Source organism: Xiphophorus couchianus, chromosome 8 (assembly GCF_001444195.1).
Source record: "Xiphophorus couchianus chromosome 8, X_couchianus-1.0, whole genome shotgun sequence".
In the NCBI taxonomy this organism is placed as follows: Eukaryota; Metazoa; Chordata; class Actinopteri; order Cyprinodontiformes; family Poeciliidae; genus Xiphophorus; species Xiphophorus couchianus.
The window spans coordinates 25623085-25642023 of record NC_040235.1 but is presented as its reverse complement, the minus strand read 5'-3'; the positions used below and the strand labels follow the sequence as shown (position 1 = coordinate 25642023).

The window sequence follows — 18939 nt, the reverse complement described above, 5'->3', positions numbered from 1 at the left end:
AAAAAGAAACTGTGTTTTTAGGTAATCCCCTGTAATTTTTGTTTGCTCCGTGATTACATTTTGCTGAAGCGCCGGCGAAACGGACTGAGGTAAGGGAGCGGAGGAAACTAAAAGGGAGCATCAGAGTTGTCAGGGTCAGCGATAAGAAATGGGTTTCACTTATAATACGAGCAAATATCACACTGCAGGTGAGGTTTTAACTTGAGATGCAACACATCCTGTTGGATTTTATTAATGTACCGGCCATCTGCAATTCCCACTGCCTCCACATATCTTTAGGAGAGCTATTTAAATACTAAACGAGAGGCTGTGTGCTTCGATTAGTCAGTCGCGATGGCCTTGGTCATCGCTGTCCTCTATTGGACACAGAGTCGGAAGAAAGTCAGAATTCAAGAGGGCTTTGATTAGATGGTTTCAAGTGGAGGATGAGAGACCTGCTTGGTTTCTATCTTATAGAAATGAAGAAAATTGTTTAAATTCCATTTTTAATTACAATTTTTTAATTTCTATAATATTAACTATGGTGTGATGGATTCTTAGTCAAGCACAAATCATTCTTTGTTGAGTATACTTTTGCAGTTCACTAGACTAGTAATATAATTTTCAAATTAGAGACATAAAAAGACTAATGTTAAGGTTTTAACTCTCCAACATCTCATAGCGGCAGCATTATGTTTTGCAGAAACACAGGGACATTTTATAATACAATCAAGTAACTATGTTAACTTAAGTTGTTATAAAAATGCTGCTTATACCAAAGGTAACTTTACAAAACATTTACTTCATAATTTAACTCTTTGAAATTGGGCCTCTGTCTCTTTAAAAACTCCTGCTCTTTCTGAAACTCAGCCTTCAGGAAGTCATCACAACATGGCTCCTCTATTAACCCTTAGCAACTTTTTTACCACCATTTCACAAAGAAGTAGCTCCTATAATGAGCTCAGCAGATGCTCAGTACCATCAGGTGTTTGCTAATTGCTGCTGGCTAGTCTGAAGGAGCTGAGAGGGAAGACTGCAGATCTGAGGAGGAGTTTCGTCCTCGAAGGCGGAGCTAGGTCCACCCAGGCGTTTTGCACAGCTGAATGGTTATCATGGGAGATTAAAGGGTTTCTCAAACATGTATGAAAGAATCAAAGCAACACTCCAGGTATGTTTCTAATAACACTATAAACATGATGTAAAGCGTGTTTCACCAGTCTAAAGCAGTGCTCGACTCTACTCTGAAACTTTCTTCCCTGCACCTGTTCTCAGGAACGTTTCACACTTATTTAAACCCCAATGGGTCGTACTCTCACTAATGTGTAAGGTTCAGGGTAGAAGAAGTTGGGTCTGGGTGATTGGACAACAAGATGTTACTCTCTGCAAACACAAAGTCTGGTTTTAATACAACGCATTCAGCTCTACAAAGTACTTAACCTCAGATCATTTTCTAGTTATAACACTGTAAAAAAACATGAGTGAAATTACTCCTGAGGTGTGGATAATGTGCAGCCACAAAGATTTGAAAAACTTTTTGCCAAAACAAACTTGGGCAGCAGCAAAAGAAACTTGAGTCAGGATTAAGGCTTCCACTCAGCTTGAATTAAACGCATTTAAACAAAAGTAGACGTGTGTATTTGTGAACATTTAAACACGGAATGTTAGTACACCACAGTACCTTGATACTTCAAATCTTCTAATAATTCAACTTCCATTGGGGTTGTGCTTGGTCAATGTCTTTAGCCGATGTTACAATGACTGAAAGTGGAAGTTTGTAATTCATTTCAAACCTTAAAATTATAGCTAAATATTTCCACTCTTTGAGTTTGAAGTATTTATGTAACCACTATGAACCAATCTAGACTTGGGTAGTTCTGAGTTACCACATTTCCTGTCGTACAACATGAACGTTTGATAATTAGATAGGGAGGACTGAAGCAGAATGTTAAGAATGCCAAGAAACATCAGGGCTTGTTTCTGAGGGCTCGGGATCATTTAGAAAAAGATTTTTCCCTAATTTGGTACATTTTCTGGGGTAAAAATCCTTTCCAGACTCTACTTTTTGAATCAAGTTGCTATGGCTTCTAGAAAATGTTCCTGCAACTTCAAAGGGCTTCATAAAGGTTTATCCTTGACCCTGTAAATACTTTTGTGTTATTTTACAAAATGGTTGTCAAATGTAAATGTGAAGTCATTTTTTTCAGCAAATACCAATTCAATACATTGAAAACAGCAGTGCCTTTGCTAATTTTCATCCAGCATGAAAAATAGTTGATTGCAGTTAAATGATCGCAGTTCAATAGGCTTCGTAATAATAGTATGTCCAAAACTTCTTCAATCTAAAAGTCCAAAGAATGAATCGAGTGAAAAAGGAATTTGATCAACTTTAACACCAAAGTCACAGAGAGCGGTCATATCTTAGCAAACCATGGACCAGTTCGTACCCAGCAGCACACATAAGCCTCATGAATTAAAATCGAACATCTTGACCCATTCATCAACCCCGACCTCCTCTCCACGGGAACAGTGTGGCTTTGCCTATAATGGCCACTGAATGTTGTCATTACAGTCAATCTCCGCTCTGGTTTACAGTGACCTCGGTGCAAAAGAAAACACCTATGCAGTGGTTTTCTAGTGAACAAAACTATGAAAATCACATTTACTGCAGATTGTGGAGAGCTCAAGTGACAAAATAATGACGTTGGCTCATTTTTCATCCATGTACTACAGAGCTCATTTCAATAAATAACTCATTCAAATCATGTACTTTCTGTCCATCTGACTAAATCCTATTTGTTGGTCATAAAGCACAGGAGGGAACACCCACCCACACACACACACACACCCACCCACCCACACACACACGCACGGACACACACACATGGACACGCCTGCCCACACACACACACACACACGCATACACACACACCCGTATGAAAGCTCAGGAATGCTTGTTCAGACAGTGTACAGAAGATGTAAGAGTTGCATTCTGTCACTGGATTGCCTCCTTGCCATCAACCTATTCTTAAGATTCCACCACAAATTTTCAGTCATGCTCAAGACCCGGACTCTGCATAGATCGCTCCAAAGCATTAGTTTTAGGATGCTTGTTCACACCTGGCCTGTTCAGTCTGCTTTAATCAAACTCTAGTCCATTTAGTAGGTCCGGTTTGTTCGGGAAGGTGCAAACACACAATCAAACTCTGATGTGAACTCTAGTCCGTCTGCAAACCTCAATCTCGGTTCGGTTGAGGTGAACTCTGGTGCGGTTTAAATGCATATGTGCACGCTAAGTGGACCAGAGACCGCTCCAAGACTGTGAAGCAGACTACAGCACAAGGAATTCTGGGTAAATACAACCAAAGCAAATCTGAGAGATCAGCGCTAGCAGGAGAAATGGTTCATACCAACAACAACTGAGAAATCCTACAACCGCTAAAATCTGACGCCGCTCCATTTTTGTTTCCATTTTGTGAAGAAGAAAGTTGTACTCAGTGTCTTCTTCTCAGGTTCTTGTGTCGTTTCCTTGAGTGGTTCTTGATACAGCACCACCACAGGTGAGGAGGTGAACAGGGTTTTCAAAGGATTTGATTCATTTGAGTCAGTGGAGTATGAAGCGAAACGCACCAGCTGAAAATGTAGCAAATGTTGCAGTTTTGGTTCCCAATCGAACAGAGTCTATCAGGTGTGTAAAAACACCCTCAATCTCAGTCAGAATAAACATGTCAGTAAAATTAAAGGATCTCTTCAGACCGAAATCTGACAAGAGTATGAATTATTCTGGCCTTAACCGTATGACTGATGTTAGCCAAAGATGCTGATGCTGGGGAAAAACAACCGGTTTTTGACACATTTCCTTTTTTCCCCTAAGAGTCATTACAGGCAGATGAAGTGGTTCTGGTCTGATGTTTGTGCACATCTGTTCTGGTTCAGTGGGCCTGAAGTGAGGGATCTACAGAGCGGCGGTAGAGGGGTTGGGGGGGGAAATGCGTGTAGCCATTGTCTCATTCAAACAAGGTTACAGACAAACTTTACAGACAAAAAGCAAGGATGGCAGCAGAGGGGAGGAGGGTTACGAGGCACCGTCCTCCTCTTGTAAAGTATATATTCTCGTTATGTGAAGGGAAAACTGTTTTATACCCACTCCCCATCTCCAAGGGTGGGTCGTAAAAAAGGAAGATGGAAGGAGCAGATGAACGGAGGGGAGAAAGAGAGGGAATAACGTCGTCCCTGGGACACATTAGAACTCGGTAAGAGACGGTATCTCCGCAAGCAGACACGGCGACAGGCGTGAAATAAGCTGAGAGGTGTATCAGGAGGACGGAGACGGGGAAAACACGTCCTGAGCATATTGGAGCTGTGCAGCTCTATAAACATGACAAGCTCCTGGAGGACTGCTGTCTTCTCGTCTCTCTGAGGGGGGCACTGCAGCGTTGGTCACCACTTGGGGAGTTCCTTCATGCAAAATCATTTTCTCTTGTTCGCAATTCAAAGTGGGAAGGAGAGGCAAGAGACACAACAGTCGTTTAAATCTGCTTTTCCTCACCGCTGAACCTCAAGCCTGTTTTCCCCCCTAAACTATGCTGAGAAAAACAATTGTTCTAGGGTTGGTTATAGGAAGTGTTATGGTATACCACGGTATCCATAAACAGTCAGTCCAGGGCTTCACCCAGTGTGTTATAAGTCTGGCAGGCCACCAGGCTTTATTAGCGCCCCCTCCAGGCTAAGTGTTGTTTGTTTACAATGTTTGTCAACAGCCAAAAAATTGCCTGGGGTTTTTCCAACTGTTTTAGGGTACTTTTGATGAGCTGAATTAAAAGAAATCTCATTAGTTTTGCTCCGTCAGGTCAACTTTCTGAACTATGGATGCAACATGAGCATCAAAATGCAGGACTTGTTCTCACATGTGGAGAATCTGGGATCAGTGAGTGATGAGCAGGACGAGAGACTCCATCAGGACAGAAAAGAGACGGAGAATTTAGCACAAGGAAGACGTAACGTTCAATTCACATGTACTAATAAGAGTTTATTATTCAGTTTGCAGAAATCCAAGTTTGTAATATTTAATTAATACACTCTGTTAGAAAAAAGTTTTTTCTCCTAAAACCTTTTTTGGATGAGAAATATCAACAGAAATGAACTTATGATGTCACAAAAATATCATCAATTTAGTCAGAGGATCTGATTTCTCTAAAGCAAATTAGAATGAAAGCCTGACCTGATTGAGAAAAATGGAGATCATTTTTAGATCCAGCGGTGCAAAATAGTCCTAATACAGTTGAAAAAACATAGACAACTTCCAAAAAATAGTTTTTTGTAACCCAGTGTTGTTTACTGTAGTTTTTTACACAGCAGTAATAATGATAGCAAGAATGGGTCAAATAAAACGGTTAGAAGCAAAATGGCAACTTATTATGGTCAGTGCTATGTTTATTCACTGGAACTCCATTACCACTTCTTAGGTGTATTCATATTCCTTGTCAACTTTAAAGGTTTTTTTTAACTCAAAAACACGGTAAGCCAGTGGATGACTGATCTCCCACAGGGCTTAGCAAGTCAAACTCTGCTGTTCCTCCATGATGTTGCATTGTTATTTTGCTTTTGGGTTTTGATGTGCATGTTTTAAGGTCAGCTGTAAAGTCCCTCTGAATACTAAAATCTTTAACGTGACTGGTCTGATTTGCTCAAAAGTTGTGAATACCGGGGAAAATTGAAAGTTCACGCTGATAGTCGTGATTGCAACATTGCAACTTTCTGGAGGGATGGATCAGCAGGCGGTTATGTTCAAATATTGTAACAAAAAACTGCTACTGCTGGGATGGCTGGGCAAAGATACCTTTAAATTTGTTACGTGTAATGTGAATGAGGAGTGAACCTCCTGTCATGGATGAATGGAGGGATAAAAAAAAAATTCTACTTAAAAGTAATTTGACTACAAAAACAATTCATTTTATTATTATTATTAATAATAATTACCGTTCTATGTGTATTTAAAGCCTCACAGAACCAGCTCAGGGTCCTACTCTGAAAATCACTAATGAATGCTAGTGATCTCCAGAGCTTCAGGCAGTGCTGCATTAAAACCAGACATCCACTCTGTAGTCGCTGCTTGGGTCCAGCAACACTTCTGGAAACCATTGTCAGGGAACAAAGTCCATCGCAGTATCCGCAAGTGGAGTTAAAAGAAAAAGAAAAACAACCAGTAACAAGATCCAGGAACACTGCAGCTTTGTTTGCTTGACCTGAGCTCCTTTAACTTCGACCGACAGGAGAAAGAAACTGTAAAACTCTGTCACAGCTAATCAGACTGTTTAGGAAACTCTATTTGGAAATGACTGAAGCCCTATTCGCCACGTCGAGGCAATCAGCACACAGTTCAGTAGCTGCTATCTCTGATGTTATGGGGGTGCAGTAACGAGCACATTTGGGGTGACTCGACTATCTGGAATGCTCCATTAATGCTGAAAGGGAAAGGTTTTAGAAGAAATATTTTTCGGAGAAGCCTTACACACTGACAAACACTGTAGCAGATAAAGTTGGACTAATCTCTACTTTTTATTATGGGTACTGGTGATTGCTGTAATTTTGAACAATTTATGCACTTTTTGTGTCAACAATAGATCAGATTAAAATAAAATAAAATAGTCAGTGAATGAAAAGCAGCAACAAATTCTTAATTCCAACAATGGGCATAACTGTCTAGTCAAGACTGAAGAAGGAATTGAATCTATCTATCTATCTATCTATCTATCTATCTATCTATCTATCTATCTATCTATCTATCTATCTATCTAAAAAGCTAGCCTAGATAGCAAAGTAGCTAGATAGCTAGTGTGCTATCTGGCTAGCTGTCTAGCCAGGTAGCTAGCTAGTTGTCTAGTTAGCCAAGCAGCTACCAAGCTAGCTAGATATGCTTGTGGAAGAATACCCAATACATCTGAACCAACTCATTCAATTTAAAAAGCAATTAGCACAAAGCAAAGGTAAACTTCTGAATTTGAGTAAAAAAAGTATGTCATTTATAAATTTATTATTCAGGCATTTAGCAAGTGGAAATATTTTAGTAATCATAACTGAGCTAAAACAGGAGATGTTTCGTCTGATCTAACTTTAGACAGGAACAGTTAAACGAGGGTGTGTGCTTCTATGCACAAAACTAACAAACAATACTGCAGTTTGTCTTCAAAAGGACTTTAACAGCAAAAGCAGGGGTTTGTGCTTTTGAAAACGTAACTTTTAAAAAACCTCAATATACTTTGCAAGTGGTCCTTCAAAACAAATCAAAAACCAAATTATTTGTGTATTTCAGCAGGAATGCAGTAAAACAGTTCTGGCCCTAAAACCAAGTCGCCAACTTTCACCTTCCCTGTAATCTGTAAGACGTCCCACTGAACAGAGAAGACGAAAATCTTTTAGGGGGGTAATTGTGCTGACAAATGACATAATTAACTCTTTTATCTTTATATGTCAGATTTGGAAGATTGAGCTAGTTTCAGAGTTGTAAAAAGGACCTTGTGATACCTAAAGAGAAAGAAAATCTATGCTTAATTAACTCAAGTGAAGTTGTTAAACATCAAAAACATCAACTTTTTTTGCCTAAAGCTTTCAGTTTTCACAGAACACGATTCCGTCAAGCAGACTGCGGCCTGCAGGAAGTCTTTAGCTCCAAACTCTAAAAGCATGTGCTGCTTTCTTGGTGGACGCATTTTAACAATACATCTGAGTGCAAAACAAAAAGTGTTCTGTTGGAGGGCAAAGTCTTAAATCAGAAACAGGAGAGCAGCTTTAAGAAGCTTAGCCGCTTTTTAAGTAAACACGTTGCACTCCCGAGTTCTGCCAGTCCAACGACGCAGGGCAGAACAGAACATGCTGCACGATCTCCTGCAGAGTAAACACATATCCCCCACAGACAAAGGCAGAAAGCACAACTTCTCATCCTTTCCAGTGGAAAAAAAATAAAAGATTAAGAGAACCTTGGTTGCTGCTCTTCAGCCCCTGCAAAGAAAAACCAAAAACTTAAACGGGTCCCGGTTGTCTGCTGCTGTTATATCTCTGAGCTTTTCTTCTTCCACCACTGGATATGTAGGTATAGTCAAAGTAACAGTGCAGATGCTATCTTTAGGTTTCATCATAGCACAGGAGAGAATCAAAGTAGATGAGCTTTGGTTGCAGGGAGATGGTTGCTTTTAATATCCATGAAAAATGTTTCTGGCTCAATATTTTATTCCTCTACTTACAAGAAATTGTGAATGTCATTTGAATTTCCTGGTTCCTGGCATAATCCACAACATTTTCGACAGGCTTGAGGACAAGCTCCAGCCTGCTTTGTGTTTTCCAATCCCAGATTCAATGTGTGTTTGGGATCATCCATCCATTGTTGGAACAACAATTTCTGTCCCCATTTTATCCCTTTAACTGTTGACTTAAGAGAGAACCCTGAGAATTTGATCTTAATCCTCTCATTCCTTAACGCCATCCATTTTGTACAATCCACAACAGCAGAAGTCTCCCAGAGCATGACACTGCTGCTACCATGTTTGATGGTTAGTGAAGCGTCGCTAGGTTTGGAAGCCTCCAAGCACACTTTGTGGTTACAGGTACAGAGTGGCTTCACTGCAACGAGGCAATTTTGTTTGCCAGGTTTGGGCCTCCTTTGTTTTCTTTTGACTATAAACTACAAACGTTGGACCCTTCGTCTGTTGAGGTCGCTTCTTAAGGTTCGCATGTGAAAACAAGTACAAATAGTCAAGTATTCATGGGAGTTGGGTACTACAGCCATCAGTGAATAGAGGAAATTCACCAATTCGTCAGACTCTTATTAAAAATATGTATTACTGCCTATTGCAATAGTTCAAACACATCATATACCTCTATGTCCACAAATATGTATATTGGAGTTCGTCTTCGGACTGCTTTAGAAGCTTATTTAAAATGAAAGTTATTAAAAATATAACCTACATTTGTATGAAAACTCAATAATTTGTGGGTTGGGCTAAGCCCATTATCTTTCAGGATTGGGACACAACAGACTAAAGACATCTGTCACAGCAGCTTGCTGTATGTTTTTATTATTGATGCTATAATTAGATAAAACCATATAGGTCAAACAGGGATACCTATCCATAAATCAGGCTCTAATTAGGACAGTTCTAAAGGCACAGCTGCTTTTTGGAGATTAAAATAGCAAAAAATGTAAAGATATAATTGCCACCATCTGAAATGGTGCATGAGACTGGCAAAATACATTTTAAAAAAATACAGTTCCTCTTTACTCCTGATCTGATTTTCTCTTTAAATACTATTTGAAATTTCCTAACCAAAGCAGACAATAACAAACAAGCGAATCAGCAGGAATCGATAGTTGTGCTTCTACTGACCGTATAAATTGCACAATTTAACATATCAAAAATAAGTTAGCTTAATGGAAACACACCAATTTTGAATCTGGTAGGATTTTTAATAACTTATGTAAACAAACATATTCATGTGTTATTAGAATTGTGTTTATTTAATAAAAACACCTCAATTGCAAAGGTGTGCTTTCTTGACATTAGCGGACATTTGTAATGGTAAGGCAGCTACGGTCAATATATCAAAATCAATCACAGTATCAATACGGTTCTGAACAGAAACAGCATATTGATTTCGTGGCCACATCCGGTTTGAATCAAATTTATACACAGCAACCAAACCATAAGAATGCCACACTTTAATCTGCATTCTATTTTAGGGCTCTAAAACTAAAAAATTAAAACATTTGATAAATACTTAGCCTTGAAACGGTTGTGAACAGGACTTTAGATTCACAACATCTTGACACATTCACAGTGTCTCTTTCTGGTGCTTTCGTCACCCTGAAAACCAGAGTGAGATGTCAGGACCACCTAGAGTTTTCACAGGCCCAGTCATGCATCTCTTCTTCAAAGTAAACTTCGGTTAAAAGCCCTTTTTCCCCCAAGTTCAATAGAATATTACCCCAAGATCTATAGAGACCCGGTTTTTGGTCACTGATTATGTTTCAAAGCTCTCTCACTTTAACTACTGAAATATCTCTAAAGCCTTTGCCTCACAGTGACAAAGTACGACCAAAGGCAATTATTACCGTGAGCAATTCGAATTAGCTTTCCAAAATGTATATGTTTGGTCCTTTTTATTGTAAGTTATAAGAATAAAATGATCTTATCTGAAATAGGGTCCTACTTCAACAAGCTGATGAACCAGGATTTCTCAGAGTTAAGGTCTGAACATCAGAATCTAATTCCTAAGTAAGTTCCTTTCACTTTAGGGAAGATGGTTTTTGCGTAACCCACATTTTACGCAATGTGGGCTATGCAAAAACCCACACTCCCATATTATTCGGCAGAACTTATTTGAAGAACAAATTCTGATGTAGCACTGGTGGGTTTGTGCCTTACCAGAGGCACAAAACTCCAGCTCAGAAGTGAAGACTCTCCATGTTTCTGAGACGTGTAGTCCATGCTCGCTTGCAATCTGTACATTTTGTTTGCTGCAGCCACACATAGCACCAACATGTAACGGAATCATGTTTTGTGTAGCCTGGTTGATTCCCTAAAACCAGTGGATGGAAACACAAAATTCGCATTTTCTTCGTTTGTTTGTTTTTGCAACATTTTAAAAGTTTGCCTAAAATTTCCATGACAATCACATGGAAAGACAGCTGGACACACTGAACAGCCATAGAAAAAAGCACACACACACACACACACACACACACACACTTAAGAATAACTTAGAGTAAGAATAATGTTTTTGGATTTGAGGAAGCCGGAGTACCTGGCGGGAAAACACACAAGTAAATGAAGAATGTAATAAGGAATAAAGGATGCAGTGTGTAAGTACTAATTCAGTGGGTTTACTGGGATTTATTTATTCAAGTATAACTGCAGACTAAGTCCTACTAGCACTTCTTAGAACAAAGACAGGAACACTGATGGTGGCCTAAAAATATCCATCAGGACATAATCATAAATCACCCAAAATTCCTCCAATCAGCTCGAGTACTGGATAAATCTCTGCTGCTTCTTCGTCTCCTCTCATCATCACTGCCATCAGCGCCTCAACAGCCAACTGTCTGGCCTTATCAGTTAACACTTCTCAACGGAGGAGAGGGCAACTTTCGCCCCCAGTCCCCCTCCGCGCTGGGATCCCTCCAGTCTTCACAGCCAGATCAACCACTTCAAGACCAGAGCTCACACTCCTTTCCAGAGCAAACCGCTGCTGCCTGTGATCTTTGAGCCAAATACAAATTTGTATAGGCGTTGAATCCCCTGCCAGTTCACACTTCCCACTCTGTAGATGGAGGAGGTTTTAAAATATAACCAACTGCATACTGAAACACATCCTCCCGCGTGCTCAGAGGGATTTCTCTTACATGGAGCGTAAAGACGAGCTGCATTTGGTCTCAAATGTGATTTGAGCTAAATACTTACAAGAGGGATAACATGAAGTGGATGCACATCCCACATGATGCTAATATATGGGAACGGTGGGTACATTTAAAACCTGTAACTTCTGTTCATTTGTATTGCGTCCAATGGAAAAACACATTGTTTACTGTACTCTATCTTTCATAACATGGGATTTGATCATTGCCCATTATGATCGATGGAAGAAACGGTTTGAATTTCCTTCTTCTTGCTCTGCTCTTCAACTCATCTGGGACTTGAGGTTGTATTTAAGGTGTTTTTTTTGTTGTTTTTTTTACTTTTGCCCTGCTCTCAGTTGTAAAAACAACACCATGTTGCCACAGTTACCAGTGCCTCAACCCAAAAAAACTATGAATTAGAGTCTACTAATAGAACAAATCTATTGTCACAACTACTGCAACATGCTGCCACCATGAGCAGCGCAATTCTAGAATTTTACAATTTTTCAAATCTATTTTTGTTTTGTTTGTTGTTTTTTAGTTATCCATGGGTGCATTCACACTAGAGCTGTTTGGTCTGCTTTAATTGAACTTTAGTTTGTCTACAGAGTCTGGTTCATTTGGGGAGGTGTGAGTGCGCAATCACACTTTGATGTGGGACACAAAACATTTACTTGGTCTGCTTACAAACCTCGGTCTCGGTTTGGTTGAAGTGACCTCTAGTGTGTTTTAAATGCACAGCCAGGCGGACCAGAGACCGCTCCGAAAACAGGAAGTGGACTATAACACAGGGCCTTCTGGGTAAATATAAACAAAACAAAAGTGGGAGTCTAATGCTAGAGGAAGAAATGGCTCGTGGTCTTTTGCCAACAATAAAACTGAAATCCTACAACCACTAAAATCTGATGTTGCTCCATTTTTGTTTACATTTCATAAAGAATGAAGTTCAGAGGTTTTCATGTTGTCTCCTTCAGTGGTGCAGCGCCTCCACAGGCAAGGAAGGGAACAGGTTTCTCAAAGGGTTTATATTACAGTGTAACAAAAAAACCGCACAGTTTTTTTTGTTACAGTGCATTTCTCTTTAGTGTGACAGAGAACCGCAGCAAATAAAAATCAAACAAATGTTGAATTTGGTCCCCAATCGAACCCAGTCTACTGGACTATCAGGTGTGAAAACACCCTGAACCTTTAAACCCATACTGTGTCTCAAGAGAGCCCTGATCTTCTGGAGCGCTGATGACTGTAGATCAGCTCAATAATCTGCCTGTTCTGTCCCATATCTCATTAATATTGCAGATATTAGGTCATGAATTATACATTTAACAAGACAAGCTATTACAACCCGCCCAGTGGGGAACACGTATGTGCACATACATTTCAAAATAATGAATTCAGTATTTGATCTGGTTCCAAATGCAATGTAAACAGCCTCATGACGGAGCTCCAGAAAATGTTAAAATGTTCAGGAGACTGACAAGCTGATATTCTGGTCTGCTGATGATGGGGGGGGTATTTCAAATTTAAACAGTCACATACATCCAAGTCACAAAGGTCAAGTGCAGCATGAAACATATGAGAGAAGGTGCACTGCTCAGATGAGACCAAAATTAAATCTGAACACAACTACAGTATCTCGTACCATGGAAAAGTTCACCTTCTAGCAGGTCAAAGATCGTAAACATACAGGGAGAAGCTACAACTGAATGGTTTAGGTCAGGGGTGTCCAAACCTTTTATCATATGGGTCACAATTGTCAGCTCAAAGCTGCTCGCGGGCGGAAAAAAATAAAATAAAATACTGTTTTCAAAATCTAAAATTCCTAAAAATGTGGTAATTTTTTTTTTTAGACCTACTCAACAACATACTAAACAGAAACTAGTATAATAAAACAAAGCAGATTGTTTTTTGTAGGAACGATATTGTAGATTCTAAACATCAAATGTTTTTTTTGCATGTTTCTCTTGTTATACAAAAGGCATTCAAATTACTCATTATTCTGGGCTCGACTGCAAAAATATCTTCTGTTCTCAACAATAAAACAGGATCTAGGTCAGTTTTCATTTGAAAACACTTGCTTTATTTAGCCAAGTTTTAATACAGAATTTAAAAGCAGATTTGGGTGTACTTTACAGTAAAAGTCAAAGCGTAGATGTGCTCCTAGTTACCATGACAGTAGAAAGAAACCAGGAAGCTTGGAACAGATGATCACATTGTGTTGCGTCTAACAGTTTTGTAAGTAGATTTTGGTTCAAAAGTCACAGTTTTGTCCTAATTTATTCTTCAATTGTGTTCAGGGACTGCAAAAAAAAAAAAAAAAAAATCAGTTCCGGGGCCTTACATGGCCCCCGGACCACAGTTTGAACTCTGTTCATTTAGATCAGATCACATGCATGTGTTAGAATGGCCCATTCAACTCAATTCAAATTCAAAAGTACTTTATTGATTCCAAAAGGAAATAATTAAGTGATGTTGAAACTCATAAATATATGGTCAGATTAATAAAGTCAGAGTTTCCCACAGTGTATTATAAGCCTGGTGGGCCACCAGGCTTTACTTGCTCCCCCACCAGGCTTAGCATTGTTTACTTATTTTAGTTTGTTTAATTATTGCATTTTTTAAGACTTCATAGTTTGTGTTTAGGTATTCATTTTCCAGTCTTCCAATAACATAAGTGTTATTTTCAAATCTTCTGTCAACTTTAAGCATCTTTTAACTCAAAAACATGGCTCAGCACGTTTTCTGGCTGAAACCCCTGAAAGGGATGTTCACAGGTGTTTTCCTGATCTTGAGCTGTTTTGTAAAGAAAAAGGAGCAAACATAAAAGTCTATGTGCAAAACACCTAGACAGGTGAACAAAAGGACAACAAAAAGTGCTTCCATTACTGCAGCTTGAATCCAAATACACACTACACTTGTCTACGTAAAAACGCATGTTTTATTTCCCGTTCACGTCAGAATCAGACGCAGCTTTTTGTTGGTCTGTCACGGAAAATTACCATGTAATACGTTGAATGCTGTGGCTGTAATTGGACAAAATGTGAAACAATTCAGGATGTCTGAACACTGCACAATAAGCCATCACTCTGAGCCAGAGGGTCAGCCGAGGTTAAACAGAGAAGAAAACCTAGATAACTCCTAAAGCAGCCAGTTTCTCTACACAGTAGATTTAAGGTTTTGCCAGAATGAAACTACAACCCAGAAACTGTCAGCAGCAACAGAGGACCAGCAGTCCCAAATACTCACAATCATCTTATAGTCAGAATTCACTTATTCTAATGTACAAGTAAACACAGCAACATTTTTTTTTTAAAAAAGCAACTCCTGAAGGCTGTGCAAATAAATAAATATGAAAAAAAACAAAACAACAATTGGGATGTTAAGAAAATGAAGAAGTTTGAATGAATTTGTGGCATTCAGGGCAATTTCTAGCTTCTAAATATCCAGGTGTCCCAAAAATAACTTCCTCTTAGCTGTGAATGGTGACTTTTCATTTAGCTTTGTGGAATTTTTCCTCTTATAATCCTCTAATAATCCCATCCAGGCATGTTGCAGAAGTGTCTCTCTGAAAAGGGGACTATTAACGGATTATCCTTAATAAAGTGGCCGTGACCGCGCTTTCTTCCTGAGGGCTTAAAAAGCTCCGCTAATCCAAAGATGTGTCACTCACTCCGTTGTTCTGCCGCAACTTTGGAGAGAAAACGCAGAGTTTTTTCTCACCTTCTTCCGGGGCTGCCATTTCATCATATTTGTAAGGCAGGTTGGCGCAGCAGCAAAGTGTCACAACAGTGGCAGAGGCATGTCAAACGCCTCGATCAGGACCACCGAGCGAAGAACGGGTTAGGGAGGGATGTGTGTGATGTAGGAGGGAGGTTGTTATAATCCAGATATAATGAGGCTGCAGAGCGATCGGTTCGGTTATCCAGCAGCGGCGGTTCCTGCAGCTCTCGACGCTCCGAGGACGCAACTGAGGCGAGAGGAGAGCAGAGGAGAGGGAAACCCAACACCCCCCGGCCCCCGTCTCTCCTACACACTCCCTCTCTTTCTCTCTTACACACGCAGACACACTGGACTTCAATTTTTTTTTGTTGAATCCTAATAAGAAGTGTTTATTGTCCTAAAATAACCTGGTATTCATAAATGCCAAATATGCATTTAAAAGGGAAGTATTATGTGTTTTCCAGGCATGTAGCATCATTTTATAGCACAATCTAGTAACTCTGTTGCTTTCAATTGTTATAACAAGTGTTATAAAATGACTGCAATTTAACACATAGAAATTGAGTCTCTGTCTCTTTAAGAAACTCCTGCTCTTTCTGAAACTCCACCTTCAGGAAGTATTTAAACACTTCAGTCTTTTGTGTGAACCTGCATACCTCAGTGTTGCTGTTACACCTGAATTTCACAACTGTGGGATAATAAAGGATATTTCTAAAATAACTTTCTGATTGGCCACTTGTCAAATTTTTTGAAGCTATTTTGCTTCCCAAGCTATAGGCAGAAGGAACCACCCAGCAACCCTAAGCAAAAAACCCTAAGAACGCCTGGCCGACGAAAATCAGAAGGTATGAATGTAATAATTACTGAATAGTGAAGAAAAGTGAGGAAGAAGATTCTAAAATTGGATGTTTCTTTGGATATTTTGTAGCATTATCTGTGAGTTAGCAAAGGCTTTCCCTGGCCAGAAGCTAATGCTGTTTGGGGTGCCATGACATAAAAAGTTTAGGCACCACTGATCTATAACACAAGCTTTAACTACAGTGTCTCTGATGTAGGAGTAAGAACAAGAACTGATTAAAATGCTATTCTTTGTTTATTTACAAATGAAATCAAGGACAAAGTCATATAGTTCAGCCAGAAAGTATTTGTATTTAGATTTAAAACTATGAAGTTTGTTTCTGATAAATATGACAGGAATCTGGAAACAGGAGATTCAGTCTTGGGAAAAACAATCCACCTGATTTTTATTTCCATTTTAATTAGAAATGGCTTACTGAAAATAATTTCTACTTTTCTAAGCAATCACAAAAGAGAAATCATTCCTCCACAATACAGCAAACAAACTCTTCTTCTCATTTCTGGCCAGCTCCTCCACACGTTTCCTCTGGGATCAATTTATCTGTGGGGATAAAATCAAAAGCCTCCATGCCATCACCCTAATCTTTAGCTTTCACCACAGATTCTTTATCGGATTCAAGTTGGGACTCCAAAATGTTAATATCACTTCCAATTAAGAGTGATATGTTTTAACTATATTAGATCTTAAGGAAACACACTGCAGCCCTTTCTTTTATCACAAAACAATAAGCTGCAACTTAGGCACACCACAAGAGGGCGCTCATACCATTGACAAGACATTCCAGAAGTTTGATGATTTTGATTATTTGAGGTTGTGTCTGTGTGTGTGTGTGTGTGTGTGTGTTGCATCCTGTCCTGCTTTCCTTTTATTATGGCTCCTTCTTCCATTACTTTATTTAATGATGTTCTCTTGTTTCCTCTTGTTACTCATCAACTCACCACAAATTAAGACACTTCAGGACTTTATGGAAAACAACAGTTTACAGTTCTCCTCCTCCTTCAGCTCTAACAGTTTGAGAGTGTATATTAAAGCTCTGTCCAGGGGGAACAGGTTTTTCAAAGCGCTGTAGTTCATTTTAACACAGTGCAGCGTGAAAGTAAACCACAGCGGCTGAAAATGCAAAAACACCATTTTGATCCCCAATGGAAGTAAGTCAACCAGACTACCAGGTGTGAAAACATCCTAAGATGCTTCTTTGTTTTGCACAGTAACGTTCCCTTTATAAATGTAACTGTATTTTAGAAATTGAAAAGGGTTTTCAAGATTCTTCTTCATTTTTGTGATTCTATCAGCTATTCATGAACAACTGTTCTTTATGCAACTCTTTTGAAAGGATCAGAGATCACGGCTGCCCCTCTCTGGCTTGGTCCCTTGCTTTTTCTGCACTGAATTCTTTCAGATTCATTGAAAAGTTAAAAATGTTATGCACTACAGAGGATGAAATATGCAAATCCCTTTCCTTTTTCCCCCCCTTTAAAGAGCGTCTCTGTAAAATGTATGATCTTCTTGAGATTTTAACAACCCAGAGATCCTCTGCAGGTCACCAATCCTTGAACATCATCTTTTTCTAGGCACTGCTTTTGAGCTAAATTAAAAATGATAATCAACTGAAGTCACACCTTTCGAAATAACATGATTTTTTACTCTCTACTGCAGCAGCTGTAGCCTCTACAGCTTCAGACTCAGCATCTTCCTCAACTTCCACTTCTTTTACAAGTTATCCTTTACTACTGCTGTTAGTTATTCTCTTGTAGTTTGATGAAGATACCTAAACAGCTAACAGTGATGGTCTCTCTTTCTGTTTAGCAACCATATCAGTCATCTGTATAATACCATGAAACATTGGGAAAACATCATAAAGCAGAATGAAATATTACCAAATTATGTTTATCTCGTATTTGAAATAGCCAAATGGTGTCCTTACTGCTTCCGGTGCCTGATGAACCAATCAAAAATACTCAAAGAATGCATCACAGCAGTCAGCCAAGGAGTGATGATTTCTTTAACCGAAATCATAAAGCTAGGTTTATAGTAGAGGGACTGAACTGAGTGGAAAGGTCCTTGCACCAGTCGCACTGTTCCCGCCTCTGTGCATTGGCCTCGCGTCGTCTGGCTGCTCTGTCTGGTCGCCCCCCTCTGAACTGTTGTTGTATCTTGGGGCAGGTCGCGCCTTTCACTCAAACTGGACTAGCAAAGCAGGTTCGCCTGTACCGGCATAAACCCTCTACGTGCAACTACGCTATTGTTGTCTTTACTTTCTAGAGATAATTTGAAATTGCCTTTGAGTAGTTAGACTGTTTTCACACTGACAGAACAGACTTAGAGGGACGTGGTGTATACTACAAATCAGAGGTTCTCTGGTCAGGAAGTGCTGTTTGAAATCAGAGCTGGGGAAGTGGTAGGGGTTTATGTCGATCTGTGGAGCTAAGTGGGCAAGGACAATGGATTCCAGAGAGAAACCTTAATAAGTAAAGTGAGGCTCTAAAAAAGTCTGGAGTAAAAGGGTGGAGAAAATCAAAAGTTGTTCTACACAAAATAGTTTTTGTGTGCAATGTTGTTTTTTCCATCTGAGAGCTAAAATAGCTGAGGGATTTTTAGATGTTCATGTGTGCGTTATAGCTCTATAACGCAATGGGCTCGTCCAATCGATAACCAATAAAGTTCACAGAGGGATGGTGAAGTTAAGCTGTGGTGACAGATAAATATCACTGAACAACACCATTCCTAAAGCAGAACAGAAACACTCTGGGTGAAGCTGCCGCTGATGGATGACTGTCGTCTAAAGAACAAAAACAAATCCACTGTCACAACAAAGGCTCAGAGTTTTGGTTTATTACAGATGTACAGTTGAAAAGAGATACTTGCATATTGTGTGTATAGCCTACATATAGATATATACAGTATATATAGATAAAAACTGTTCAGATTTTGTTGCTTTTGATGCAAATATCCTAAAAATGTTCTAAAACCCCAACTTCAAACAGACATCATCAGTCTT

General features: G+C 39.3%; 1 protein-coding gene across 3 annotated transcripts in view; it reads right to left on the bottom strand.

Moving 5' to 3' along the window:
- ttc28 (tetratricopeptide repeat domain 28) overlaps positions 1–18939 on the bottom strand; it is a 113941-nt gene that overhangs the window by 68081 nt on the left and 26921 nt on the right. The window contains exon 1 of one of the 3 annotated variants that reach the window (XM_028025754.1): positions 15083–15328. The exons of the other annotated variants lie outside the window; for them this stretch is intronic. Within the exon in view, the coding sequence (XP_027881555.1) occupies positions 15083–15109 (27 nt within the window). The 5' untranslated portion in view covers positions 15110–15328. Of the gene's footprint in view, positions 1–15082; positions 15329–18939 lie in introns of those variants that run through there. 3 annotated transcript variants of the gene reach the window in all.